At 35.0% G+C, this 15,641-nt stretch overlaps 1 protein-coding gene and 1 long non-coding RNA gene across 4 annotated transcripts; both read left to right on the top strand.

Moving 5' to 3' along the window:
* Positions 1 to 244: 244 nt before the first annotated feature.
* Positions 245 to 1,550, top strand: LOC142608408 (uncharacterized). Of its 2 annotated transcripts, none has more exons than XR_012839484.1 (4): positions 245 to 824; positions 934 to 1,000; positions 1,089 to 1,181; positions 1,312 to 1,550. It is a non-coding gene; the product is annotated as an uncharacterized LOC142608408 (long non-coding RNA). The 2 variants fall into 2 exon arrangements; XR_012839485.1 differs by having other exon boundaries at positions 1,326 to 1,549.
* A 2,393-nt stretch (positions 1,551 to 3,943) lies between these two features.
* Positions 3,944 to 10,480, top strand: LOC142608390 (putative protein phosphatase 2C 15). 2 transcript variants are annotated; one of them, XM_075780164.1, is made up of 10 exons: positions 3,979 to 4,561; positions 4,811 to 5,317; positions 5,709 to 5,880; positions 5,989 to 6,142; positions 6,220 to 6,283; positions 6,421 to 6,528; positions 6,677 to 6,802; positions 6,967 to 7,199; positions 7,426 to 7,505; positions 10,072 to 10,205. In XM_075780164.1, exons 2-9 carry the CDS (start codon positions 5,108 to 5,110, stop codon positions 7,463 to 7,465), a joined length of 1,107 nt encoding a protein of 368 aa, XP_075636279.1. In that variant the 5' UTR covers positions 3,979 to 4,561; positions 4,811 to 5,107; the 3' UTR covers positions 7,466 to 7,505; positions 10,072 to 10,205. The 2 variants fall into 2 exon arrangements, with proteins under 2 accessions (XP_075636278.1, XP_075636279.1); XM_075780163.1 differs by lacking the exon at positions 7,426 to 7,505 and having other exon boundaries at positions 3,944 to 4,561; positions 10,072 to 10,480.
* The last annotated feature ends 5,161 nt before the right edge of the window (positions 10,481 to 15,641 follow it).

Below are 15,641 nucleotides of genomic sequence, written 5' to 3'. Positions count from 1 at the left end.
CATAAAAGGACTAATAAATATTATAATAAAAATGTCACACAATTTTTCTAACTTAGGTAAATATTAGTCACGGGTCATTGTCTTGAGATAAGGTTTGCAATAAATCTTGCTAGTTATGTACTTCACCATTCTTTTCAATTTTTTTATTGGGTTATACTTAGTTTGGCTTGTGGGTTCTTGGTAATTTTTCAATTGGGTGTTAGTCAAGTTCTTCAATTTGTGATCAAATGCAAACAATTCTGCTGGGAATGTAAATTTCTTGATGAAATTTCAACTGGGTTCTACTTCTTTTGATGAGTTCATTTGCCAAATTTGGTTATAGCTATAACTGGCTTTTGGTTTTCTATGATAATTTTCTATTGGGCTTGTAATTAGATTGCTTTAATTTCCTTTGGAATGTGGAATTTCCTAGTGGCAATCTTAGTTTCATTGGGAATATCAACTGCATCTAGATTTTATTTATTTATTTATTGGATAATTTAGTTTGTGGATTTCTTGGTAAATTTTCAATTGGGTACTAGTCAAGTTCTTCAATTTGTGATCAAATGCAAATAATTCTGCTAGGAATGTAAGTTCTTGATGAAATTTCCACTGGGTTCTACTTCTTTTTTGTTGAGTTCAATTGCCATATTTGGTTATAGTTATACCTGGCTTGTGTTTTTCTCTGTTAATTTTCTATTGGGCTTTTAATTTGATTACTTAAATTTCCTTTGGAATGTGAAAATTTCTAGTGTCAATCTTAGTGTCTTTTAGATGAGAAACCATTAAAGATCAGAAGAAGTTCTTAGGATTGGACCATATACATGTGCAGATTGGAATTATGGGTAATAATATTTTATTTAAGTGTTTTTGTTATTATATATGTATTTTTTTTTATATCTTGTATATATTTCTGATTTTTTTTTTTCTATTTTCATTTGTGATTCGTGCCAGTGGATTACCTGTATGGTTGCACAACATCCCTGGGATTCAACTAAGGACAGCAAGTCCTTTATACGTGGTAATTTGAAATTTTTTATATTTATTAGTTTTCATTTTTGGCTTAATTAAAAATATTTCTAATTGCTCTAAATTTAACTTTTTTTTAGAGTGAGATGAAAACTTTTACTACATTGATTGTGGATATGATGAAACGTGAGACTCTCTTTGCTTCACAAGGTGGACCTATAATTCTTTCTCAGGTTAGTAAATTATACTTAGTTTTTATTGTTTTTGTTAAGGTTATTTTATATATATATATATATATATATATATATATATTTGTGGTATTGTGATAGTAGAGCTGAAACTATTATAGGTTTTTTTTTATAGGTTTTTTTTAACAGGTTTGAACAATGTATTTGATGCAAAACAGGTTCTTTGTAACGGGTCTGATGCAAAGCGCACTGAAAAAAAAAAAAAAGAACCTATAGCGGCGGTCAAAAAGCGCCGCAATAGGTGCATATTTTATGTATTAAATGAAACCCTATAGCGGCGCTTATAGCCCGCTGCTAAAGGTACGCACATATAGCGGCGGTCAAAAAGCGCCGCAATAGGTGCATATTTTATGTATTAAATGAAACCCTATAGCGGCGCTTATAACCCGCTGCTAAAGGTACGCACATATAGTGGCGTTGTGTGTTCGCCGCTAAAAGTCAATTGACGCGAATTCGAACGTCGTTTGGCGGCGGTTTTATGCCCGCCGCAATAGACCAAAACCGCCGCTAAAGGGCGTATCTATAGCGGCGGGTTTTTGTACCGCCGCAATAGACATATTGCGTCGCGACAAGGCTGGCGGGTAGAACCGCCGCAATAGCCCCTGCCGCAATAGGTGAAATTTACCTATAGCGGCGGTTTTTGGGGCTTTAGCGGCGGTTTTGGCCCGCCGCAGTAGGCCTGTTTTTTTGTAGTGTCACACTTGCGAAATTATGCTCTTGTGCAATTGTGCTCTCAGCTGTGTAACCAGATATGACCCTTAAAATAATCATTATATATGTTTAGGGTTGTGAGAAAAGAAAGCCCAAACACATAATCACGGATTGGAGTCAAACCAGATCTGAAATTCTGTATTTCATAAACCTCGACAGATGCTTATCTGTCAAGTTGCTATCGAGTCACGGGCTTTAACAACTCTACAGGTCTCGATAGATGCTAGCTATCGAGTTTTAATGAACAACACTTTCTCAACTTAAATCTTGGACAGACTTGCATGGCTTCAACACTTGGACTTGAACTCTTGTTCCTTGAAGTATTAAACGCATCCTTGATCTACCCAATTACAAGTAAAGTGCGTTTTGTCAAAGGATTAGCCAATTACATAAAATGTTGACATATGTTTCTAACAACTAATCACATATGTCCTAACAGGGTTGTTGGGTGCTGAGTTTCGCATTGGTGGTGGAGGTGGTGCCTGAAGATAGTGATGAAGATAGTGAAGAATAGTTAAAAAATAATAAATAAATAAATTGTTTAATGTAATAGATATATTATTTTATTGTGTTGAAGGCTAAAATAAAACCACTGATGTTAGATGTTTTGTAAAGTGAAAAGGTAAAATAGATAAAAATAACTTTTGTGGTGCTAAATAGCTAAAAAAAATAGGCCCACTATTGTGGATGCTCTAAATGAATCAAGTCGTTCATAAACAATTCGGACTTGGCTCGATAAAAAAACTTGTTCATATTTGTTTGTTTATAAACAAGCCAAACTTAAAATTTTGTTTTATGCTTATTTAATAAACAAGCCAAGTCCAAGTTAAAAAAAAAAAGTTTATAAACAAGCTTATGGACATTAGGGCATGATACAAAACAAGTTGAATCTATACTTATTTATGGGTTTGGTAATAAAATTGATATGAGCTTTGACAAATAAACTCATGTCTTTCTAAAAATTTAATTAATAGCGTTAAACTAATGAGTAAGGAAAATTTTAATTAATTAGGAGTTGAGAGTTTTGAGACCACTCACTCAAACTAAATAGGCTAGATAATAAGCTTGATAATATACTTGTATTGGATCTCAAGTTTAAAAGTATAATAATTCTATAAAAAAAAAAAAAAGTTTAAAAGTATGATATTGAGCTCAAGTTTGACTTTACTAATGAATCAAGCCAAACCGAGTTTAAGTTTTTATATTTTATAATAAGCTCAAGCTTGAATATTATCTGTAAGCTTGATTCAAGCTCAAGTTAAGCTTAAACATTCTACTTTTGTTGTCGAGTTGAGCTTGAACATTTATTACTTGACAAAATTTTGCTTATTTACAGTCCTGCTTAATTTTATAAAATTTAAATTTGAATTTTTAAATTTATCAGTTTATCTTGACATCTTTAAGTTTTATTTTTTTATTTTTTTGATTTTACAGAATTTAAAATTTATATTCTTAGTTTATCTTATTATTAAATTTAAACCAAAAAGATATAAAGGTATAAACAGGAGTTTTATTTATTTTAGACAGGTATTTACGATTTATCAAATTCAAATATCCTTTTAAGGGTTGCCAGTTGTCAACCACTCCTTAATCAATTCTTAAAATTTACCTTTAGCCAAAAATAAGGAACTCAAACAGACTTGAGCTGTTGACTGTGGAGGTGAGATGGAGGTGGAGGGCTGTTTGGTAGGCAGAGGAATTTGAGTAATATTATGTAGTTTTTAAAAATATATATAGGTAAAAAAAATGTACGATGTTAATGTTGTTTAAAATGTGAAAATGTGAGCTTAACCTTCCTTTCGAACAGGCCCGGAGTGTGTGGGGCCGCGAAGTAAAACAGTAACTCTACTCTTTAGTCTATGGTCATAGACCAAAAACTGTGTACTGCAGAACGTGTACACATCATTGCCATCACAGAAACACATGCAAACTCACTACACGTGTCAGCCTTCCCACAACACTTAAATTATTATTTTAAAAGAAAAAATGCAATTTCAACATTTAAGCTCGTACAGTACAGTCCCACCTTTTGCTCTCCATTATTCTCGCATCCTTGTTTACAAATTTAAAAATTCAATCATCCTCGAACAAGAATCTAAAACAAAATGTACACTCAACTAAAAATCCTAATATAAAAAAAGTTTGTAGCTTTTTCTTTGGGAGAAAACCGAGTTTCATGAATGTGGGTTTGATTACATATTGCTTTAGAGTCAGCAAAGCCACTTTCTTGGCTTGCTTGCTTTCTTTGCCTGAATAAAAAGCTATAGTTTAGTAGTAGTCGGTACCGAATTTTACAGGCATTTCTTTTTCTCCAGTGGAAAACTTAATCTTTTTAGTTTGTTTATTTGAGTGTTTGGTGGAGGAAATTGTTGTGAAGCTGACCTCAATGCCTTTTTTATTGTCTCTGTCTCTCTGTCTCTCAAAAGGGAATTTGGGTTTTTGTTTTTTTTTAGTTGAAGCATTTGGGGTTTGGTTACTGGTTCTTACAGTTCATACCTTGTCATCAATACGCGTTGCGTATCCGTGTTGATTTTCTTCCAAGTATAAGTTGTTGTTTTAATCTCGTTCGTCGACTTGGGTGTTATTGTTGCTTACTGTCGCAGTCAGATCTGGCGTTTTGGCTTTGCTCGAACCGCATTTGGACATCCTCGTAGGTAATTGTCTATGTCTCTCTCTTCTTTATCTGTTGGAATCTCTGTACTATAAAGAGTACAACAAAAAGTAGAACGTTTTTGTTGTTTTTAATTTAAGATTAAAGTTTCATTTTTTTTTTCCACTGACATTTTTATTAGTAAGCGGTCGAGTGTAGAGTTGAATGATCAGATTTTTTTTGTGGGTTGTTTTTTTTTTTTTTTTGGATCTTAGATTGACTTTGTTCAATGTTTTGTCAATTATGAATGCAGATCAGGTTGGAAATCCTGAGGTTGATTTAGAAAAGTTCGAATTTTTATGTTTGAAAATTGGGAATTCGTGTTAGTTATACAAAGGCGGATACTGGGTTTGTGATACTTAGGGAGTTTATTGTCATTGACTCCAAGGAATTTGCATTTTGGCTGAGTTAAACTATATAACAACATAGGATCTTTAGTTTGACTATATATATGATCATAGGATCTTTAGGTATTGGAGTTTAGTATGCTATTGAGAGAAAGGATACAATAGCTTGAAGGTCTTGGGCCTAAGACTTTGTCGTGGAAGAAATGGCGTCGAGTGAAGGGAAGCGCCATCATCATAATCTTGTGCCTCTTGCTGCATTGATCAGTAAAGAGATGAGGAGTGAGAAGATGGAGAAGCCGACTGTGAGATATGGGCATGCAGCTCAGTCTAGGAAAGGGGAAGATTCTTTCCTGATTAAGACGGATTGTGAGCGAGTCCCAGGGAATTCTTCATCAGCGTTTTCTGTATTTGCGGTAAATGTTCTCCCTTACTCTCTCAAATTCTACTTTGCCATGCCGCATGAACTGGACCTAGATGTTCAACTGAGTTATATATTATTGAACCATTATATATGCACCAAGTTTATGGTGCTTTCCTCCTTTTTTATGTTTAGAGTCTTTTTCTCTTTTTTATGCTCAATATGTTCAGAGTATTTTTCTCAATTTGTAAGATTGATGTCCTTGTAAAGAAAAATATTTCGTGTTCTGTTATTACTACAGAGATTGTGGTTCAAAAATATACTTTCTTCCTTGTTTTGGCATGTTCTTATTGTCATTGATTGTATTGTTAAGCACTTTTGAATTTTGCTTAGGTATAGATGTAGTGTCCTACATGATGGGTCATTGTTTTTCTTCTGATGTTCAGATCTTTGATGGACACAATGGAAATGCCGCTGCCATTTTTACAAAGGAGCAATTGCTGAATCATGTGTTGGGTGCTATTCCCCGTGGGCTTGGACGGGAGGAGTGGCTTCAGGCTTTACCTCGGGCATTGGTTGCTGGGTTTGTGAAGACTGACAAAGAATTCCAAAGCAGAGGCATGGAATTGCCCCCTACCTCTCCCATTTTTTAGTATTCCATTTTTTGGTAGAAAGTCATACTTATTGTGCATGATAATGAACTAGTTCTTTCTTTCATATCTCCAGGAGAAACATCTGGAACCACTGCTACGTTTGTAATAGTTGACGGGTGGACTGTGACAGTTGCATCTGTTGGAGACTCCCGTTGTATTTTAGATACTCAGGGTGGCACTGTTTCCACCTTAACTGTTGATCATAGACTTGAAGAGAATGTGGAAGAGTGTGTGTCTATTTTAAAGCCCTTGTTTATTCCCTTTTCCTGAATACACTTAGTAATTGAATGTTCCATGATTGCAGAAGGGAACGTGTTACTGCAAGTGGAGGTGAAGTGGGAAGGCTTAGTATTGTTGGTGGTGCTGAGGTGTGCATTTAGGTTCTTAAATTTTTTTCTAGAACAACTGCAGAACTCTATTTTTTGGCATTAAAGTTCATGACGTTCCTCCCTCTATTTATCCTTGTATTTTATGTTGTGTAATATGCAATTTTTAACCTCTACAGATTGGTCCCCTCCGTTGTTGGCCAGGGGGTTTATGCCTTTCTAGGTCAATTGGAGACATGGATGTTGGAGAGTTTATAGTTCCGATACCATATGTCAAGCAAGTGAAGGTATTTATTCTTTTCTATGCTTATGTTATTTTCACATTTATCTTCAATTTTTTCTTCAAATGTCTCCTATTATATTAAAAAAAACTCTGAAGTATGTGCATCATAGCATCTGCTTTGCAAATCCTAACATTCTTCATTTCTATAAAAGCTTTCAAAGGCAGGTGGGAGGCTTATAATTGCTTCTGATGGCATCTGGGATGCCCTATCCTCTGAAATGGCTGCAAAATCTTGTCGTGGGTTGCCTGCTGAACTTGCAGCTAGGCAAGTTGTGAAGGTAACTAAAACTCATTACTATGCTAAATCTTCTGGCTAGGTGTGTTTGAATCACCATGGCCTTCTGCTCCCTGGTTTATCGTAAACCATGGGCTAGAGCCTTGACGTATCCTTACATTAATTTAAATGCTAAAAGCTTTGTTTTTTTATTGGATTATTCTTTAGGAGGCATTAAGGACAAGGGGTCTAAAGGATGATACAACCTGTATAATTGTCGATATAATTCCTCCTGATCCTTCAGCACAACCCCCAACTCCTCCTAAAAAGCAGAATAAGCTGAGAGCTCTATTTTTTAGGAAGAGGGCCCACGATTCTGCTAATAAACTTTCAAAGAAGCTATCAGCTGTAGGTATAGTGGAAGAATTGTTTGAAGAAGGCTCGGCGATGCTTGCTGAAAGGTTAGTACGCCTATTTTGCAAATTTTGATTTTTGAATGGTCTTAGAAGCTTACAATTTTGCATTGCTTGCTGATCTCCATTTCCTAGCACTTCATCTATTGCTGCCTCTTTCTTGTAATAAATTGCTTTATTAAGTAGATAGCTACTAAGGGCTTAATAAAAGTTCTATAGTTTAAAAAAAAAAAATTTATGGGCAACTATATTTTAGCATGATGGAAATGTGCAGGAGGGAGAATGAGGGAAGAAGGGGAAGGACAGAGATCTGATTTTATTCTCTGTACTCATATAATAGTCGTACATTAAAAGGTAAAAGTCCTTGATGACAATAATATTGATTAGTACATTAGAGACCTAATTGACAATGCTCTTGGAGTGTATATGTGCACAATGCTCTACTTGGTGAGATTAACTCAAACTCAATAACTGATTGCTTCTTTAGTTTGGGATGGTAATTGTTGTGAACCATTAAAGTTTTTGTCAACTTAGATTTGACCATCAGGAATGGTCTGGACTCTAGACTCAGTACTAATCCATATTTGGTCCTAGGTTAGAAGTACGATAAGCAGATACAGTTAAGTTATGTATGGGGTTGATCTCATACCATACCTACTTCTAGTGGAATTGCTCTCTAAATTTGAATCTTCAGGTTGCAGTTGAGAGGAAAAAAATGTCTTAAAAAATTCTGTACTTTAGAGTGATGCTGAAGTTCTGACATAGTGATGTAAGGCAAAATTTCGTACTTAGCATTCAAGTATATTTTTCATATTTTTATCTACTTTTCTGTTTTTTAGGTTTTTAAACTTTATTTTCTTATTTTTATTTGTTTTTAGGGATTTCTTTTTCAAAAAAAGGTTCTTATATGATAGATTGATTAAATTTATTTTGGAATATTTTTACTTGGAAACTACCCATTCTTCTAAAGCCTATAAACAGACCTGCAATGTTTAAAATGAAAATTACAATTCAAATGAAATAACAACTCAATATTTCAATAAAATTGAGACTTAATTTTGTTTTCTAATGGATTCTAGATTTTTTTTCCATCCATCCTTGTTTATTTACGAGTGCATGTGTTTATTTATTTATTTTATTTGTTTAATATTTTATTTTGATAAGTACGAGTGCACATGCTATGCACCTACTACACTATTTTTTTAGGTGGAAATGTGAGATGACTTTGAGTGCTAAATGAAATTATTTTTGCAAATTAATTATTAGTTTAAAGTTAAGAAAAAATTACACTTTACTACCCTAAACTATACCCTAGATTACACTTTACGCCCTAAACCTTTCGAATGCATGTTTTGCACCCTAAACTATGATCCTTGTTATACTTTACACCCCAAGTCCCAACGTTAAGTTTGCCGTTAACTTGGATAGAAATTTAAAGCTTAGGGTGCAAAGTGTAATCAAGAGTCTAGTTTAGGGTGGTAAGATATAATTTCATCTTTTTTTTTATTAGATTGAGAAGAGGGGCAATTGGGTTTTTTCACATGATGTCATATTTTTCCATCAAAGTTAACGGCATACTTAACGTTGGGGTGCAAAGTATAACAAGAGTCATAGTTTAGGGTGCAAAATGTGCATTTAAAAAGTTTAGGGTGCAAAGTGTAATCTAGAGCAAGGTTTAGAGTGGTAAAGTGTAATTCCCCCTAAAGTTAAAAGCTACGAAGCACGGGTGCGGCGTTTGGGCCGCCGCACCCGCGTCGGACGCGGCCGGACGCAACGACGCGCAGGCGACGCCGCTGCCTGCGCGTCCGTGCCGCGTCCGGCAATAAAAAACTATTTTTTTCGGCGCGATTCGCGCCGATTCGGGCCGACACGCGCGAAATCGGGCCGATTAGGGCCGACACGCGCGAAATCGGGCCGATTCGGCCCGAATCAGGTGAAATCGGTCCGGCCGAAATAGGCAGATAACGGCCGATACCGGCGAAATCGGCCGATACCGGCCGAAATTCAAAAAAAAAAAAAACAACAACAACAGGTGCTTATGGCTGGAAAAAAAAAAAAAAAAAAAAAAGAGGTGCAAACGCACCGTTTGGAAAAAAACTAAGACCCAACCCTCTCCCTCTTCATTTTTCTTGAGCCTCTCTCCCACTCTCTACCTTCACTCTTCAGCTAGGCTCTCTCCTATTCTCTGTATTCTAGTTATTATTTACCATTGTTCTTAAATTTGGTATATATTTATATAATGTGAAAAAAGTATGTTTAGCAATATATTAAAAATATAAATAAAAATATTTTTAATAATTTTTTAATCGCCGCACCCGCACCCTACTTTTTCAAAAATTGCCGAGTCCCGCACCCGCTCCCGCATCCGCACCCGAATCCCGAAACGCACCCGTGCTTCATAGGTTAAAAGTTAAAACTTGAACGTCTTCTGCAGCCCTCTCAAAAGGAGTCTTTTAACTTGGACTTGAAGATATGTGGAACCTTCTAATTTGGTCTGCATGCTAGAACTTGTAGATTACATTGTTTAGCTTGTTATGCCGCACTTTTGAGTTATGTGCCTGATGTAGCTTGCATTATCTTCTCACAATATGCTGCATTTTGGGGATTTGATTTTATTTTATGCTATAAAATATGTTTATTTGTAAGTTGATGCGCTTTTCAGATGGATTATTATTTTTTGTTTGTTTGTTGAATAGAAATGTATCACCCTTTTAGGAAGGGAATGGGACAAATTAAGCCATTAACATTGTTATAAAATGCCCGTATGGCTAGTAGATGGCCCACCCTTTTCAGTTGGGTGTTTATTCTTATAGTTCAATCTCTTGATCTCTTTTCTGGGGAAACAAGTTTCTTCTCTCATGAGAACTTTGCCCTCTATGATTTTGGGCTACATCATAAATTATAATCACGTGTCTTGCAGATTAGGAAATGATGAGTCTACTGGCCAATCAACATCTGGCCTTTTCGTCTGTGCTGTATGCCAAGTTGACCTTGCTCCAAGTGAGGGCATCTCTGTTCATGCTGGTTCCATCTTCTCGGCCAGCTCAAAGCCCTGGCAAGGGCCTTTTCTTTGTGCTGATTGCCGTAACAAGAAGGACGCGATGGAAGGAAAACGTCCTAGTGGAGTTAAAGTAACATAGCTCCTATATTGTTTCACCCCATTCTTTACCCCATAAATTCAATTTTTTGAAATCTCCTTTTTCATAGTTCAGGCAATTATTTGAATCTTACTAAGATGTTGCATAAAATGTATATGTAATATCCGCAAATAATGTAAAATGAGTTTTAGCATTCAAGTAATAGAAGGTTTAAGGAGCAACTATCTTATATGTTTGGGGTGTATCTGGAAATCTACAGTTGCTGAATATGATAGTTAAAATTGGTTATTTAGGTAGTTAAGCCAGGTCCATTTATTCATGGGTTCTATTTAGTTTAATTGGAAAAATCCTTAGTTGTTGAACAAGTAATCTGGGTTTCAATCTTGCCGAGACCCCCCCCCCCCCCCCCCCAAAAAAAATATATATATATATATAGACACACAATTGAGTCTTGGCTATCTATTTATTTTATTATTATTATTTTTTATATAAGATGGAATTTTAATTTGTGAAGGGTGCTCTATAATAATTGTTTTTTTTATCATCAAGTCAAGATATTGATTGGATTTTGGTGTAAGTGGAGATCGAACCCTTTAGGCTCATTTTGTATTTCTATTAATGTAAGTTTTTTTATTTGAGAAACACACACACACATATATATCTATTAATGTAAGTTGATTTGCTTCTAGTTCAGATTGATATATTCTAAACTATTTCATTGATACTATACTTTCCAAGATTTTAGGGTGAGCGTGTTTTTTCATAGATTTTTTTTTTTTTTTGGGTGAGAGGGAGGTTTTTTTTTTGGCGAAATTGCACTATTGGTCTCTGAAGTTTACTCTGTGTGCGCAATTGGTTCATCAAGTTTGAAGTGAGCACAATTAGTTCCTTAAGTTTTAAAACTGAGTTGTATTGGTCTTTTTATTAATTGCTGTTAACGGTGATATTTACGTAGCTAACGGAACAATGACTTATCATTGTTTTTTAATGATATGGAATGTTTTTAATTAAAAGATTTTAAAAAAATAATTTCCACGTTAGATGAAAACTATCTACCCTCTCTCCTTTCCCATGCCATTTCTCTCTCTTTCTCAACCACCGTAGCTCTCTCTTCCTTTCATGGCCGAATCACCATGGCTAGAGCTTATAAGCTTTGCTACTTTCAACCATGTGGATCTCTACGCCTCTCTCTCTATGCATAACACAACTGAAACCCACACGATTCAAAACGCAAAACGCAACAAGTCAACAACTAAAACCCAGCAAAATGCAACCACCCAAACACAGCAAAATGCAACTAGCCACCACCGAACCACGCACTGCCACCATTGATACACCTGCCACCGCTGAACCACAAACCCACCGCTGAACCAACACCCACAACCCAACCCAAGTACCTAACACCCACCACTGAAGAAACAAGCCAACAACCACCACCGAAGCAAAACCCACCTCTGTTCATTGCCATTGAAACAACCCAACCACGACCCAGGAATTGAAACCCACGATCCACTAAAACAACCCACAACCCAAGAATTGAAACCCACGAGGCAGTGCTTGTCTAGAGTTCGAAGCAGCAACAAAGGGTCAGAGCTTCTGCCCTTGTTTGCCTTCGTCGGAGTCCTCTCAACCTTACTCTCTTGCTTAGGGTTTTGAACCGGTTCTTGGATTGCGTTGAGCGGAGGCCTCGACGAGTCGGTGCCGGTTTGAATCAGCGCCGAATCCTTAGGGTTTATAGGCACATTCTCGATCTCCTCACTCTTGCCGGAATTCCGGCACAAGAATTTGAAATCCTTCAACATTCCAAGAAGTAGTAGGAATTCGAAAAGTGTGAAAAAATTTCATGGATTTGTGATTTGGAAATTTATTGAAAGAGTGAGTGAGTGAGTACCTGAAAGAGGAAATGGAAAACAGAATCCTGAGAGAGAAGAAAGAGAGAGAAGGCATGGTGTTTTCTTGAGAGAGATAGAGAAAGTAATTTTTTTAATTTACCCAGAAATTTTTTTTTCCCACATCTAAATTTGGTTTGTAATTTTTTTAATTAAAAACATGCCACGTCATTAAAAAAATGTCAAGTCATTATTCTGTTAGCCACATAAGTAACACCGTTAACAGCAGTTAGTAAAATGACTAATACAACTCAGTTTTAAGACTTAAGGGACTAATTGTGCTCGCTTCAAACTTGAGGGACCAATTGCGCACACAGGATAAACTTCAGGGACTAATAGCGTAATTTCACCTTTTTTTTTTTTTTTTGGGTGAGAGGGAGGGTGCGTGTGTTAGTGTATGCATCCAAGTAAGTTCATCTCTACGTATGCTTGGACGGGGATAAATCTCATTACGTTAAGAACTTTAGGTAAATACACATAGGATGAAGCCCTATGGCTTAAAAGTAAACAAAAATTATATATAGGGTTCAGTGAATGTTTGCTTTTAAGGCATACATTAATCATCCATTTTGTGAAACTTTTTATGAGAAATTAGAAAATTTTTTCAAAAAAGTCAGTTATTTTTTCATAAAAAATTTTCTAAAATAGTTTTACTAATGTATGTCCTTATATTTATACTAACTTTATCACACGTGCTCTGCACGTGAAATGAGGCTCCTTTTTATTTTGAGTTTAATGTAATTTTTTAATTTGAATTTTTTAATTGTTAGTAAGGTTACACCAGAAGAGATTTTTAAAAAACTAAAATTTAAGATTTAAAATAGAGTAAACTGTTGGATTTAGTGTGTACTAGGTTTTAGGAAAAAAATTATCAAACGTGCGTGAGATATATTTAAATAGAGAGTGCTAATTTTTAGGAAAAAAAGTTTCTCTAGTAATTTTTTTAAATTTTTTTATTGAATTACAATTTTAACCCTTTTTTTTTTAAAAAGAATAAAAAGTATCTAATTAGCTTAGGAGATTTTTTGATATTTTTTGAAGACATAACTAACTTTCTGAATCCTTTTAAAATTAATATATATACATATATATATATAAACTAAATTGTAAACTATGTTAAGGACTCTTTTTCGCCCCACGTGACATTATTTCATTGGCAACCCATGTCACATCAACATGTTATTGAATTTTGATTAAATCTCTTTTAAAACTCAAAATAAGCTAATATCTTATCCAACTACATGGATTGGGCTCACATGACTCACAAGATCCTTACTTTAAAAGGCAGATTCATAGTCCACATTTCCTCTTCGTCAATTAGGATCATAGCCCATGACATTATCAACATCAACATATGTATTAGGCTCAAGCAATGAATCAAAGCTCACAGTCCATATTAGCTCTCTCATATTCATGAAAAACGGCTTCTTCAACAAAAGCTTATATTTACATAAAATGACAACAAAACCCAAGGTACGTCATCTCATATTTGGTTTATGATCCAAGCTCATGAGTTTCTTTGAGGAAACTTTAGAAGTTGTGGTTTGGAGGGCCAAGAGGTATGTTTAGTAAAATTTTAGCAATTTAAAGTTGATAAAAGAAACATGTTACTTGACGTGTCTTCTCCAACTCCCTGAACTCTGACAAGTTAGTGTATAGTGGGTAACATATGGTAAGCCTCTCTTATCACATAATACTTAAAATGATAATACTCTCCATTGCTCTTTTCCTAAATCCTAATATTCATCATATGACAAACACTCACAAACTCTAGCCATCTAATGCTGGCAACATAACTACTTATTCAATCTCCAACTCTTCCTATACAAATTTGGAAACCTAAGTATATTATTTTACATAAACTTATTACTATTTTTAGCTACAATTCAACTTAAACACGTGGCTCAATTTGATTAGCTATCATTTAATATTCAAATTTAAAATATCTTAATATCTTTAATACCCAGTTGCCATCTGCCATAATCAGACCAAATATTCCCCTACTAGATTCGAGGTCAGCTAGGCCTCCAAGAATTGGGAAAAGAAATAGAGAGAGAAAAAGAAAGGAGAGAAAAAGAAAAGATTGTATTCAGAATTACACTTTGCTTGATTACCCATTGTACAACTCCTTGGTCTCTTAAACTACACCTCACAGTTGTCACCAACCCACTAGTCTGTAACTAACTCTAACTACCCTTGCACAGTCACTAACCTACCCGTATACCCTACAACAATGATATGCAAGCCTCATATGGACACTAAGGCACTTATACTACTAACACACTACACTATCTAGTCACTACCATACAAACATCCTACAACCCATCATACAAACTGATACAACCTACAAAACTATGCTTAACATAGAAAAAGGAAAAGAAAAACTACATCTTGCATGGACGTGCTCTTCTTAGTAAAGGAATATTTTAGGGTTCAAAAAAATTTATTCAAATCTCTTTGAAACCTAAAATATCTTGCTTACAAAAAAGAAATTCCTAAGGCTAGAGCCTCCAGATTGTCTTTAACGTAAGAGAGAAAATAAAAAGAAAAGAAGAGTCAAAAAGAGAAGAACTTAGAGAGCGTGAAAAAGTCCCTTAAATTTTGAGATGCAGCTTCTATTTATAGAGACTGTGATGTTCGAAAAATTAGCTAAATGATTATAATACAAACTGGGACGCGTCCTTACCTCTAAAAAATCGATAAGAATGTGTTTTAGTTCAATCTAAGTGCCCAAATTCGGGCCGTCAAGTGCCGATTGGCACTCCAAAAGTGCCAAATGGCCCTTTTGGGTGTCGATCCCTCATTTGAGTTTTTGTCCATTTTGGACTCATTTTTTGAGGTTTTTTGAGCCAGGACTTACACTTAGACACGTTTTAGTCCATATTCTAAAAATTTAACTCTTTTCTTGATAATTCAGGTCTTTTCAGTAATGATTATCTTATAAATGAATACTCCAAAAAGTCTTGATTATCCACAATTTTATTGTTATCCAATTATCCCATTTATTCCCATGCAAGCAAGCTTATTTTTGACAATAACTAACAACTAATCACAAAATTATTTAACTAATTTTAATTGTCTAGCTAATTAGAATTAATTCAAATTAATCATGTGTGGTTGATTCTATTTAAATGCAATACATGCTAACTGTGCAAACTTGATTATGCGATATCTTTCAATTCATGGTCTAATTTAGAAATCGGGCATACCGACGCAACCATTAGAACCTCAATATCATTTTTTATGTTATGCAATGAACAAATTAATGCATGTAATGCAATCATGAATTTTGGGTATATAAATGGTTATTTCAGCCATCTTTATGGATTATATCATGGGTGCAAAATCGAGTATCTACAGGTCTAGTTTTATTTGAGCTCGATCCAAGGTACGTTCGTAGAGCCTTGGGTGATATTGCTGCTGAGGAATGATCGGCGTCTAGCGCAAGTTCCAAAACTCCCATTTCCAAAGTAGGGCCCTCTTTCGTCAGGAATAATATAAAT

Source organism: Castanea sativa, chromosome 8 (genome assembly GCF_040712315.1).
Source record: "Castanea sativa cultivar Marrone di Chiusa Pesio chromosome 8, ASM4071231v1".
NCBI classification, from domain to species: domain Eukaryota; kingdom Viridiplantae; phylum Streptophyta; class Magnoliopsida; order Fagales; family Fagaceae; genus Castanea; species Castanea sativa.
The sequence above is the reverse complement of the archived record's forward strand: the minus strand, read 5'-3'. Positions and strand labels throughout refer to the sequence as shown.

Bases quoted from the DNA above. Each gene is read 5' to 3' on its own strand.
- LOC142608390 (XM_075780163.1), top strand. From the start codon at position 5,108: ATGGCGTCGAGTGAAGGGAAGCGCCATCATCATAATCTTGTGCCTCTT. The intron at 5,881-5,988 runs GCATGGAATTGC...TCATATCTCCAG, and splicing joins CAAAGAATTCCAAAGCAGAG to GAGAAACATCTGGAACCACT. The intron at 6,803-6,966 runs GTAACTAAAACT...ATTATTCTTTAG, and splicing joins CAGCTAGGCAAGTTGTGAAG to GAGGCATTAAGGACAAGGGG.